This window comes from Homalodisca vitripennis, chromosome 3 (assembly GCF_021130785.1).
Source record: "Homalodisca vitripennis isolate AUS2020 chromosome 3, UT_GWSS_2.1, whole genome shotgun sequence".
NCBI lineage: Eukaryota > Metazoa > Arthropoda > Insecta > Hemiptera > Cicadellidae > Homalodisca > Homalodisca vitripennis.
In genome coordinates, this window is record NC_060209.1 from 121,230,238 (window position 1) to 121,245,122 (window position 14,885).

At 34.2% G+C, this 14,885-nt stretch overlaps 1 protein-coding gene across 1 annotated transcript in view; it reads right to left on the reverse strand.

The window, feature by feature from the left end:
- The window catches only part of LOC124357448 (ras-related and estrogen-regulated growth inhibitor), an 86,567-nt gene that overhangs the window by 18,279 nt on the left and 53,403 nt on the right, over positions 1–14,885 (reverse strand). Inside the window, exon 3 of the mRNA XM_046809269.1 lies at positions 1,037–1,173. Coding sequence (XP_046665225.1) covers positions 1,037–1,173 — 137 coding nt within the window. The remainder of the gene's footprint in view (positions 1–1,036; positions 1,174–14,885) is intronic.

The following is a 14,885-nucleotide window of genomic DNA, read 5'->3' on the forward strand; positions in this document are numbered from 1 at the left end:
TAATTATTTTGAACAATTAACTTAAATAATATATATCAACAGCTGAAAACACTTTCAAAGAATACACGTAACATAATATTTCAATTTTACATAAGTAACATTTGATTACTAAAAATGGCAGTGAATTTTAGAAAACTACACGACATTGCTTTGAAAGATGATAAGACGTGTTTTCGTGGCTTCAACATGTTGGACTCGTACCAAAAAACCCATTATGTGAAATTTGTGGGAAAGAATCAACTTCAGTTTTTCTAATTTTGGTTATAATAATTTGTTTCATCACTGTAAATATTACATTCATATTTTAACTTAAAACATATGATTGTTATTGAGGACTATAGATACTTTTATTTCGATTGATAGTCTAGGATTTGAGATGCAATATTAGGTATCGATGGTTACATTCTTCGATATAAAAAACCGGGTCCGCTTATCGTACCTTACCCGTGACCCACTTTAAGGTTATGGATCGATTTCGGGTTTGGAAAATATTTTTTAATGAATCATACCTCTTTGAGATAACTTTCCACATACAGAAAAAGTAGAAAAATGTATTATTCCTTATGAAACTACATGCATTTAAAGTAAGCTGTAAAGACAATGTGTTTTAATCTAGCCCAAATGAAAATGGCTGAAGATTAAAATGTTAAATCTGTATATTATATACATCAATTATATCCTTAGTAAAATGTATTTTATTTGTAATCCTGTACTGAACAAATATTTAAAATATTTAAATTTTCTTAAATTATTTCATAAAAGAATATAATCCACTTAAGTCGTAAAATAATGAAAACTGTCACCCTCAAATAAAAGAGAGACCAAACCCAACATCGATTGAACCATATTACCAATAAGATTTAACACATTTTATTATGAAATTCTTTTAACTAACCAGAAAATAAGACCTAACGCTGTGACAGTGTGTGTATGTCTCCATTATACTACAAATACTCACTAAATTCATCCATTATTTGTGTCATTTCACGAATGGCGGAAAGATGGTATTAAATGCACAGTTTATAGACGAACTCACATGAGGCTGGCCGGCAGTATCCAGGATCTCGAAGTACACCATCTCGTTGTCCATGACAGTGTGGAATGTGTAGACCTTCTCTAGCGTAGGATCGTACTCTCCGATGTAACGTCTGGTGATGAAGCGGACAACGAGAGCTGTAACATGGACAGTGTTGTGGAACATTATGGCTATTTTATTCTGTACATATTATTGCAGATGATTACACTACCTGTATATGATGTATCAATAAACTCAGACTAGTCTAGTAGGCTGTTCCACGAATTGGATCTGTTAACATATACTTATTATGTTAAACATTGTAGTTTTAAAGGCAATAATATCTTCTGTGGACAAATAATGTAAGATCGGCCAATTTTGTTTTCTTTTTGAGTCATATGTGTACTATATGTATCACATTACTCATTCAAAACAAAACTTTTTTTCTTTCACAAGAAAAATACGTTTGCACTATACGCCCATACGCTATTAAATTGTATTGTGAAATGTTATATAACAATATACTATTACAACAATAATCCATCGTTATATAAACACTAGGCATCGAGACCTAAGGTATTTATTGTGTTCTTCAGGTAAAAAACTAATGCATTTATTGATAATTTATTAATAAATGCACATCCATTATCATAGTTATGCAATAGTTAATTTGTAAACTTGAAGCTAAATGGAATGTAAAGGCTTAACTCGTAAATAAAAAGAATAGGTATCACATTATTAACATACACTTAAAGCCTGGCTTGGATTTCTGTATCCTCCGTCACTTTTAATCCTCAAAAATGTTTAATGTATGCTTTATTTGTTAGGTATAAGCCCCATTGAATATATTTTACAGAACTTACACCCACCGATTTATCTAATTAACAAATTTTATCTCTGATATGTATTATTTACAGGTAAGCTACCATGGAATATATTACAAATCTGATAGAACTGTAAAACACCAATTTAAAACACAACAGCCTTAAATGCTAGTCACAACACGTTGAAATGAGCCAATTTTGAGTCTACTTCGAATGTGTTTCTAGAGTAACCTAAGTCACTAACATCTCAAACGTCTAACCACCACAATTACGAGTAACAAAGCTAAAAAAGAAAACAATACACCTTACGTTTTGCTATCCACGTTCACACGTGGTCTGTGAGTGTACTCCGTGTTTGTGGACACGCCAAGTGTGTGTTGTCCACGTTCACACGTGGTCTGTGAGTGTACTCCGTGTTTGTGAACACGCCAAGTGTGTGTTGTCCACGTTCACACGTGGTCTGTGAGTGTACTCCGTGTTTTGTGGACACGCCAAGTGTGTGTTGTCCACGTTCACACGTGGTCTGTGAGTGTACTCCGTGTTTGTGGACACGCCAAGTGTGTGTTGTCCACGTTCACACGTGGTCTGTGAGTGTACTCCGTGTTTGTGAACACGCCAAATGTGTGTTGTCCACGTTCACACGTGGTCTGTGAGTGTACTCCGTGTTTGTGAACACGCCAAGTGTGTGTTGTCCACGTTCACACGTGGTCTGTGAGTGTACTCCGTGTTTGTGAACACGCCAAGTGTGTGTTGTCCACGTTCACACGTGGTCTGTGAGTGTACTCCGTGTTTGTGAACACGCCAAGTGTGTGTTGTCCTAGTATGCTAATGTTGTTTGTGACTTTGATACATGGCTTGCTTATTAAGTTTCTGAAATCTTGCATAATACAACGATGTTATGATTTGTATTCTTTGTTTTGTTTTATTATCATACAGTTTTCAATTATTATTCTTTCCGTGTTTTTATGATAAAAATTATGCTAAATGTAATTTATATATTTGTTTTAACCTATAAATACAGGTGCTACTGCGGATGATGAATTTTGGAGTGGACAGAGCACCCTTAGAATTAAAAGGGGTTGCTGGTCGCAACATGAGGTAGCACTACCGTCTATCCGCTTTGACTGGAAGAGATTGGAGATATCCCCCCTTTCTTTCAGGAGACATGTCTAAAATTTAGTGTCCGCTATCCCCCTCATGGGCTCTCACACCAACCTTACCTATCCATCTTGGAAGCATGTGCGTGATCTTTCTAGGACTATGTGCAATGTAGGTGGTGAAATCTCAACAATAGTTAAAGTTTCTTCAAATTATTTTCTTAAGTGAGCAAATAAACCTATAAATAATGTAAATGTGATTATATACTTTTTATATAACTCACGGACATTACAGTTCAATTTATTATTCACAACTTTATTTTTTGTTATTTTTGACGTAAGATGGAAAAGGACTAAAAATTAAACGTATATTCGTATTCTACAATAATTTGAAAATGCTTTAATCATGAATAGTACGTGACTATCGTTGAAAAGTAAAATAAAAATTCGTGAAATGCATGAAACGGTAAAAAGTTATAGCCCAAAGGAATATACGAGTGTCATTGTCTACCACTTAAATGCTCTGTCCAATATAATCGTACCAATCGTACCAACATGTATTTAACATGCATTTATTAGTAGTGCTGCACTGTGATATAGCTCATGCTAGAGTATTTCAGCCCTCTTGTGATACATAAATGTATCCTTAAACAAAACCAAAAATCAAGAAATTTTCAATATGTATTTATTTTAAAACACGAATTTATTCCATTAAATTTGTGTTTTTATTAATATTTTATTGAATTGTAAAACTTTATAGCTATAAAATATTAAATTATCATCAGAAAATTCATATATCTTTTCTTCATAATACACCATAATTGTTGGTTGATTTATACAAAACCTCTGTTGTCACAATCGTAAAACTATTATCAGGAACATATTGTTTCAACAAACTCTACATAAGTCTTTGCAATGTAAAATTATGACACCTATTGTATCTACATGTCGTTAGTTCAACCACTTTCTTGACATTTCTGTAAATTAAACTTTATTCCTATTATGCATACAAGAGCAGTTAAAATAATTCCGCTGTGCATTTATTTTATTACACAATAGTTCACTATTTTCACAAATGTTTATGAACTTTAAACCTGACAAAGATAAATGTATAAGCGTAAATGTATGAAGTTACATTTATGACTGTTACTCAGAAATGAAGATGTGCCTATATCAAACAATCTGGCAAGCACGTGATATTTGTGATCCTAAAAAGCTAAAATGACAACATATTCGTAATATAATATGATGAAGTTCCCTGGTCGCAGTAGACCACGAAAGCTATTTCATTTTAGTATTCGATTCTTGTGACAGAAGATCTAAATAGCAATCTTTATTAACTATTTTATTAAACTACATAAATAGTCTATATCTAAAACTCTAAAATCCAAGAATTTATTAAAATTTAATTCAAAAATATTATACTGATACGTTTGATTTTTTTTTAAACGCTTTACTCTTTTTCAACTTTACATATTCCACAATATCACAAATTGTAACGTCTATATAAAACTACGGATCAAAAAATTAAGTTAAGTGAGAGAGTACCCTAAAGTAACATCAATCAACCAGCCTTCCATCGTTAGTGGAACTCTCTGACTGCAAAACCGTGCAATAATCTCAAGAAAACTTTGTTCTCTCCTTGATAGCATCTATATAAAACCACTAATGAAAGGCGTAAAATGTAAGTGAGAGAGCGCTCTGGAGTACCATCAATCAACCAGCCTCCCATCATTAGTGGAACTCTCTGCCTGTAAAACCGTGCAATAATCTCATCCAAATTTCCCCTCTCTTCGATAGCATCTATATAAAACTACTTAATCGAAGGAATGAAATGTACGTGAGAGAGTGCTCTGGAGTACCATCAATCAAACAGCTTCCCGTCATTAGTGGAACTCATTGCCAGCAAAACCGTGCAATAATCTCATCAAAATTTCGCTCTCTCCTCGATAACTTCTATATAAAACCACTAATCGAAGGAATAAAATGTAAGTGAGAGAGTGCTCTGGAGTACCATCAATCAAACAGCTTCCCGTCATTAGTGGAACTCCCTGCCAGCAAAACCGTGCAATAATCTCATCAAAATTTCGCTCTCTCCTCGATAACTTCTATATAAAACCACTAATCGAAGGAATAAAATGTAAGTGAGAGAGTGCTCTGGAGTACCATCAATCTACCAGCCTCCCGTCATTAGTGGAACTCTCTGCCAGCAAAACCGTGCAATAATCTCATCCAAACTTCGCTCTCTCCTCGATAACCCTTTTAACTTCGCAGTTGTAACCATCAATCTTTAGATTTGAGTTGTGCCAACAATGCGCTTCGGTAAACTATAACGCTGTTTTCTGTTTGAACAAATACATTGGGCGATCTTGTAGTTTCATTTTTGAGAAATAAAATTACTATTAGTCCGATTTTCAGTTGATTCCAAGATTTCTGTTCAGAATAAATTGAATTTAAATTCACCAACATCTGTTATCTTTTTCGGTTTCTAAATTTAGTTTTTTATTAGTTGTACTTACGGTTTGTATTTGGAGTTTGAAATCACTATAAAATTATACAATATAATTTACATAAAAATATGTATAATTAATACATGTTTTATAAAATTGTATTAGTTTTATTGCCGGAAGAAGCATTCAAACAAATATATTTATTTTTTTAGTCACTAATATAATCATTACTTGTTCAATAGTTATATTTTCAATGAGATATGTGTTACGATTGTTTATAAAAACCGTATTACATTCTTTACATTATATAACCATTTAGATGCATCATCCTAAAACTGTCTAGAATTAATTGCTTGACACACTCTGCACATATTGTCAGGTAAAAAGTTAAATAAGATGTACAAACCATAAAAATATTACGTTTTCGAAGATCTTAGTGTGAATAAAAAATTACCAATATTTTATAACAACTGTTTGTCTAGGAAGAGCTGTGGGCTATGGCGTAAAATACGTATTCATAACGCAGATATGTTGGTAAGGATTGATTCGATCCGAAAGATGGATGAGTTAAAACCTAGCCTGTGATAGTCCCAGATTTGAGATGCTGCTCTGAGCGGAATGTAAAATGGAGCTAAATTCTACATTCGAACAAACATGAAAGAGTAACAAGTAGGGATATTAAAACTTATAAACATACAAAAAATACGTGACGGATATTTTAAAGAGATCTTTGGGGAGTAAAATTACATACAGCTACGTGGTCTTTTTTCATCACTAACCTCAATTGTCAATATTCTCATATATATATATATATATATATATATATATATATATATATATATATATATATATATATATAATTCATGAGAAAAATCCATCCAAAGACATAATTTACATGTAATAATGACATACCATTACTATTAACACTGCTTACTCCATAGTATTACTTACTTGTGAAACACATTTGTACAGGTTCAAAGTACCAAGAAACAATTTCAATATTATCAAATGTAAAAATAAGCGGTGGAACGTAAGGAAATCCAGCAGTTACTGAACACGCGATAAGGCAATTTATAAAAATCACTGTTGGACATTATCGTTCCATTTCTCATGATAAAAGCATCGTAGTAAATCCGTTCTTTTTGACGTATTAAATAATGATTAATGAGCAGAAATTTCTGATAATAGTACATAATCGAAAAGCATATTACATAAAAGTTCATTTCAGGCCACTAAATATGTATTCCAATAAACGTTTAGCAACAGTTAAAAACAATAATGGACATTAATACGGTGTATATATATTCATTTCTTGTAAAACAATGTAATCCGTAATTGTTAAATTGTGGAATAAACAAATAACACGATGTAAACACAATGTAAATTATCATTGGCGTACTCTAAACTAGACATTACGAGTAGTATATACTCATTTGATAAACGTGCTTGTACATGATGTAAACACAGTCAACGACAAAAAAGCGAATCACGAGCTTTCAAAAATACGGCGACACAGAGGAATTGGGTCAATTATAGCACAACAAGAAGTATAGTGGCGGGCGTGGGTGTGACAACTGACACCTGACATCCTTACTCTTATCTCCTCATTCTTACGTGTTCCACTTATACATTCAGTACTGTCGCTGGTTTCTTCTTCTTAATTAGTATTTTAAATTGAAACTTCCTCTTTTTAATTATACATCAATATATTTTACATGTATGTGTATTCAACAGAGGAATACAAAATCCTATAAAGGTTGCTCGTGAGATAAGGGGTGAACAACACGTGTGCATGTTACAAAAGTTAAGGTAATGTTTAAGCTATGACAGACATGTTTATTATTACTACACCAAACTGTTAAATTAATTAATTGCAGTAGTTAGGCACAGTAACACGTAATACGAGTGGTTATCATAGCCGAGCCACAACTAAGAACTGCTTACACCAAGGGCGAGCACTGGGTTTATTTCATTGCAAGATTCTAAACTAAAAATGTATTATTTTCATAACTACTTTGAAAACTCATTACAATTAATTTGAAATTAACGATCCTGTATTCAACAATTACACGATCTGTCTTCAAAACATGATCTATAATAATAACTTACAGGAATAATAAATAAATTGAGGGTTTGCTCCACTTCACATTATTACTGCAGAGTCTGAGATCTGGCGCTTGTTGAATATTCAACACTGTGAGCTTAAAACTGTGCTTCTAAGTCATTTAAAAACTCGATAACTAACTATCTAAATTGTAACCATTTTCATGAGTAAAAATAACCTTTGCGGACATGACCGGCTTGCTAAGAATCTCACCATTAACGATATTCCTTTAAACTATAGTCCAACCAACCTCGGATACAAAGACGCGGCCGATGCGACTATAATTAAAAAATTATAGTTCTTTAAAGGCTATAGAGCTCGTACTGTAGAACTATGTAACACACGTTTCAATGCTGTCGCAACCTGTCCGGCAGTGGACTTGAGAATGTAAATGTTCTTATTGACGACAGTAAATATTAAATGAACACAATCCAGACCCGTTATTCCAAGAAAAACAGACCTCATCAAGTAGTAAAGCACGGACTGTCTCAGAATGAGTCATGAGGTTTTGATTTGTTTCCTAATTACAGGGTAGTTTTCGTGGCATGTTAAATTCGTCCTAATAAACTCACAGGTCATCGTGTATTTATACACTTCATTGTTTTTTGGGAAATTTACATTCTGCTTTATTCAACCTGTATACATTTAGTATAGCATAGTATCGTTAATATAGTACATATAAGATTCTGTAGTGTTGCTGACAGTATCTTATCTGACTAATGTGAAAGTGGCCATGCTGAGAGATGGGAACTAAGTGGTGGAATGATTGTTACATTTTAGATTTTTTCATTTTAATCTATCTCCAGCAGGATTTATTGACAGCAGTTTATTTACAAAACGACTCAGTTCACATGACGATTTTACCAATACTGCACACTGCAGCAATACGGTGACATGAACTGTTGAATACATTTATTTGCGTATATGTACCGAAATGTAAGTGATAGTTTATGTTAAGGTGCAATAAAATAAATATACGTAATGGCAAGAACGTCACTCTGCCGTGCTACTGCTGATGGGCCTCATCTGTTCGACACTAAGATGACAGCTCACGTCTTGACAAATAGCTCTCCACTTCACATTGGTGTGACAAGTGTAGGTTTAATATGTCTGGCACGTCACAGTTTACATTACTGCCTGACTTGTACTTAAGTATTAAACATTTCTAGCTAAAGTATCGTTTTATTAAAATTCTAACTCTGGAATATTACTTAGCGACTGGATAATGAATTATAGCTATTTTGACGTAGTTCTTAACTACCTAAGTTGCCGCATGATGTTCTAGTCCTAGTCTCAATATTCCAAAATTTAGTAGACCATTATTTTATTGCTTACTGTACTCGTATTTCCTAAAAAAAATAGAGAGAGAGAGAGAGAGAGAGGAGAGAGAGAGAGAGAGAGAGGAGAGAGAGAGAGAGAGAGAGAGAGAGAGAGAGAGAGAGAGAGAGAGAGAGGGAGAGAGAGAGGTTGTAAGCAAGGTGTGGGCCTTATATTATTTATAACCACGTTAGAAGTATTCATAATAAAAAATAAACTTAAATATAACCCATTGCAAGATTTAACTTTAAACCTACCACTATATTCATATTCGTTTCAAAACATATTACGGCCGTATTAAGTTTTTATTCTATCATTTGTTAAATTACTGTACAGGCACTCGTAAAACTAAATTGGAGGCAAACTTTCAACCTGTGCTAAACGGTATAGGGTATGAAGAGTGGTATGACTAGAGGTAATGACTTCTCTGACGATATTTAGAACAATATATTCATTGAGCTTGTTTACATTTTACAGCGTTTCTATTTAATTAGCATTTACCTTGTAAGGGATTGTTATTGTTATTCAAAGAACAGTTTAAAGGGTACGAATGAGATGATTTTCTTACATTTAGCCTACGAGCTACACATACAGTAAGATATAACTGAAATTTAAGCAGTGTATGCATCATGTTGCCTCTGTAAAAACTGTAATTGAAGCCGGAAATAATCCATATTACCTTGGAAAAAGCAAGATACAGTGTTTCGTTAAGCTTTTGCTATACAATTTTGCTCTGAGCTTGGCGAGATAAACTGCAATAGAAGCTGCGTATACGAGTACACAAGGTTACCTTGAGGATAACGAGATACAACTGCAACTAAATCTGTGTATACACCATGTTGCCTCAAGGATGGCGAGATAAAACTGCAATTTAAGCTGTGTATACACAATGTCACCTTGAGGATAACGAGATACAACTGCGACTAAAGCTGGGTATACACCATGTTGCCTCAAGGATGGCGAGATAAAACTGCAATTTAAGCTGTGTATACACAATGTCACCTTGAGGATAACGAGATACAACTGCGACTAAAGCTGGGTATACACCATGTTGCCTCAAGGATTGCGAGATAAAACTGCAATTTAAGCTGTGTATACACAATGTCACCTTGAGGATAACGAGATACAACTGCGACTAAAGCTAGGTATACACCATGTTGCCTCAAGGATGGCGAGATAAAACTGCAATTTAAGCTGTGTATACACAATGTCACCTTGAGGATAACGAGATACAACTGCGACTAAAGCTGGGTATACACCATGTTGCCTCAAGGATGGCGAGATAAAACTGCAATTTAAGCTGTGTATACACAATGTCACCTTGAGGATAACGAGATACAACTGCGACTAAAGCTGGGTATACACCATGTTGCCTCAAGGATGGCGAGATAAAACTGCAATTTAAGCTGTGTATACACAATGTCACCTTGAGGATAACGAGATACAACTGCGACTAAAGCTGGGTATACACCATGTTGCCTCAAGGATGGCGAGATAAAACTGCAATTTAAGCTGTGTATACACAATGTCACCTTGAGGATAACGAGATACAACTGCGACTAAAGCTGGGTATACACCATGTTGCCTCAAGAATGGCGAGATAAAAGTAATGATGAAGCTGTGAACACACGCTGTGTTTATCTCGTCATTATTAAGGCAACTTGGTGACACATGGTAAGACACATTTTAATGAGAGTCTAAACTGCTGCAAAACTATAGCCTACACTGTAATTCTCATTTACTACAGAGTCTCCTAAGCAATTACTATCTTATAAAAACACTGTTTTTGTTCAACTATTTATTTAATTTTTTATTTCCTTTTTTCCTTTGCTATGAAAGGATCCGTGTTTGTAGCCTACCAATGGTCCTATCCATACAAATAAATTTCATCGTCAAATGCGTGACTAACCTGTAGTATCATTCTAATTTTGCTAGTTGTTAAATCTGTTAAATTTTTCTAATGAAGCAAGTTTCACAGAATTTGTAACATAAATTATATCCACAGTCTTGAAAATACCTTGAAAGCAACATATTCGGTATGTAGTCAAAGAATGCCTTAAAACAACATAACATCACATAAAGACGATATTACGTACATTCCAAACAGCAAAATTGAAATTTCGGATAGTACAGGTAAAGAAATTCACATTTGACGGGTTATTGACAGTCACATAGGAGTGAGATCAGCGAGGAGTGAATGGCTTGTATATTGTGTGACTGTAACAGTTTAAAGTCCATTGACAGTCACACATGAATGACATCAGTGAAGAGTGAATGGCGTGAACATTGTGTCACGTGATAACAGTTTACAGGTTATTGACAGACACATAGGAGTGAGATCAGCGAGGAGTGAATGGCTTGTATATTGTGCGTGACTGTAACAGTTTAAAGTCCATTGACAGTCACACATGAATGAGATCAGTGAAGAGTGAATGGCGTGAACATTGTGTCACGTGATAACAGTTTACAGGTTATTGACAGTCACATAGGAGTGAGATCAGCGAGGAGTGAATGGCTTGTATATTGTGTGACTGTAACAGTTTAAAGTCCATTGACCGTCACACACGAATGAGATCAGTGAAGAGTGAATGGCGTGAACATTGTGTCACGTGATAACAGTTTACAGGTTATTGACAGTCACATACGAGTGAGATCAGCGAGGAGTGAATGGCTTGTATATTGTGTGTGACTGTAACAGTTTAAAGTCCATTGACAGTCACACATGAATGAGATCAGTGAAGAGTGAATGGCGTGAACATTGTGTCACGTGATAACAGTTTACAGGTTATTGACAGTCACATAGGAGTGAGATCAGCGAGGAGTGAATGGCTTGTATATTGTGTGTGACTGTAACAGTTTAAAGTCCATTGACCGTCACACACGAATGAGATCAGTGAAGAGTGAATGGCGTGAACATTGTGTCACGTGATAACAGTTTACAGGTTATTGACAGTCACATACGAGTGAGATCAGCGAGGAGTGAATGGCTTATATATGAAAAATGAAAATGAAATGAAATAATGATTTATTCCAGCATTTTTTTACATATAAAAAAGAACAAAAACTTTTTCTACGGAATAAGAACTGGCCACGTTTACAAGTATTGCGGCCAGATTGCCAAAAAAGAATAACAACAAAAAAGCTAGAGTCCAGATTTTCAATTAAATGACACAGAGCCGCTCACTGTGACGTCTGTTCTTTGTATCACACTACAAATACATTAAATTATACAGCCACCATTACACTGTTATATTTAATAAAGCAATACAATTAATAATTTTTAAAAAATATCAAAACTATTTTAGCAATAATAAAGTTTTAAATTTTATTGTTCTAAATTACAATAATTAAAAATAATTACAAATTACTCAAAGAAAACAACCATATTTTTACCTTAAAGCTAAAAGTTCTTAGTCCTACCGATTCTTTTATTGACAAGGGTAGCTTATTAAAAAACGTAGGGCCACTATGACGAAATGAACATTTAAACGACGATTTATATACTTTTTGAGTTCTAAATATTCTACGATTTATATTACGCGTTAAGTATAAAAGATCAGTAGTTCCAGTATTGCCGCTTCTCTGGTAAAATAATCTAAGAACTTTATAGATATAAGTATGCTGAATGGGCAAAATGTTTAACTCCATAAACAAAGGAAAAGAACTGTCACGGATTTTTTTTCTTAATATAATTCGTAAAAAGTGATTTTGAACGACCCGCAATTTTTGAATTAGATATTTATATGCACCACCCCAACAAACCACCCCATATTGTAGTCTGGAGTCAACTAAGGCAAAATACAACGTTCTTAATAAATGTGTAGAGCAGAAATTTCTTAGAAAGTAAAATTTTCTTACCGAAGATTTAAGTGTTTTATGTAAAGAATTTATATGTTTTTCCAAGTTAAGTTTTTCATCTAAAACTATCCCAAGATATTTGAATTCCTTCTCTTTATTAATGGTCTCACAATTACAGCTAATCTCACGAGAACGATTGATATGATACTTTAAACTAGAAAAAAAAATTGAAACCTTTAAAATCAAAATTTACATATTTTGTCTTGCTAACATTTATTTGCATTGAATTTAATTCACACCAATTTCTTAATTTATGCAGATCGTCATTTAGAATTTCAGAAAGTGTTTCAATATTTCTATGACAGTAAAAAAGTGCAATGTCATCAGCAAAAGCATTTGGTTTTCCATTGAGGTTTAACTCCAGCAAATCGTTAATAAAAACCAAAAAAAGAGTCGCTGAGATGACAGAACCCTGAGGAACACCTAGCTTAACCGGTAACGCTGAGTTATATATTGTGTGACTGTAACAGTTTAAAGTCCATTGACCGTTACACACGAATGAGATCAGTGAAGAGTGAATGGCGTGAACATTGTGTCACGTGATAACAGTTTACAGGTTATTGACAGTCACATAGGAGTGAGATCAGTGAGGTGTGAATGGCTTGTATATTGTGTGACTATAACAGTTTAAAGTCCATTGTCAGTCACACATGAATGAGATCAGTGAAGAGTGAATGGCGTGAACAGTGAGTCACGTGATAACAGTTTACAGGTTATTTTACAGTCACATAGGAGTGAGATCAGTGAGGGGTGAATGGCTTGTATATTGTGTGACTGTAACAGTTTAAAGTCCATTGACCGTCACACACGAATGAGATCAGTGAAGAGTGAATGGCGTGAACATTGTGTCACGTGATAACAGTTTACAGGTTATTGACAGTCACATAGGAGTGAGATCAGCGAGGAGTGAATGGCTTGTATATTGTGTGATTGTAACAGTTTAAAGTCCATTGACAGTCACACATGAATGAGATCAGTGAGGAGTGAATGGCGTGAAGATGGTTTCACATGCTAACAGTTTATGTTTCGCTGAGTTTATCGGTGTTATTGCTTTGCAACAATATATTGTGTTAAAGAAGTTTTTGTAATTTTTATTAACCTGCAATGCGTTTGTATATAATAATATTTAATTTATAAATATAAAGTAGGGTAACACCAGTAAAATAAAAATACTAACATTTGGAAGTAGATATTGGAGAACTGTCACTTATTATTTATCTAACTAGCAGTAGTTATTGTAAAAAATTTGTATACTTGAAAATTGAGTAAAATAGAGTTGAATTGAAAAATCTAACTTTATTTTAATTATATGGAGTGTGCGGGTTAAACAGAACTCGTTAAAACAAATAAACGATTAAAAAGGAAACAATCAAATCCCCTTACTTTGACTTCAATACTTTACTATTTTTCCAACATATCCCACCACACTGCATTAAGGGTGGAGGCCCGAAGGTGCTAAAGGGGTAGTATCGTGGAGCATTGTCAATTATTAGATATTGATGGACATCCTGATTTCTTCAACTCATTCCTTCTCTCTTCAGGCGGAAGTACATACACTCCAAGAGATGTGTAACCATTCTTATTTACTTAGACGTCAACGTCTTATTTCAACCATACTTCTTTCCTGAATATTTTTGAGGTAAATAAATGTTATTGGGAGAAACCCTGATATCCGCCAGGACTATATACGCAATCCTGAGCAGAGCATTTCCATTTTCTCCGCTGCACAATTCCTGGAAGCTCCTAACCTCCAACAGCGGTAAACGGACTGTAGGTCCACGTCATAAAACTGCCGGAAGCATTTCTTACCTACTTCTTAAGGGGTGGACAGTAGGTCCACGGTCCCGGCCTGGGACCCACTGTCCGACTCACGGGTTTCTTTTGACGAGGGGTTGATAAGGGATCGTCGTACTCACACTGCAGCACTTGAATGGATGTTTCGAGATCTAAACTCTATATCTGCTAAATAATTTTCAGTACACTACATAAGACAGCTGCAAAAAGAATGAAACGAAATTATACTGTATACATAAAATAAAGTCAGGTTAGTTACGCCATTTGTAACTTAAGAATGTCTGTAACGATTATAGTGTCTACTGGTATATATACATTATTATACAAAAGATGGTCCAATATAAGGAATAACTAATACAAACTTACTATAGATGTTTATGATTCATTAGGACAATGCCAAATTAATCAGATAGTAATATAATGCTA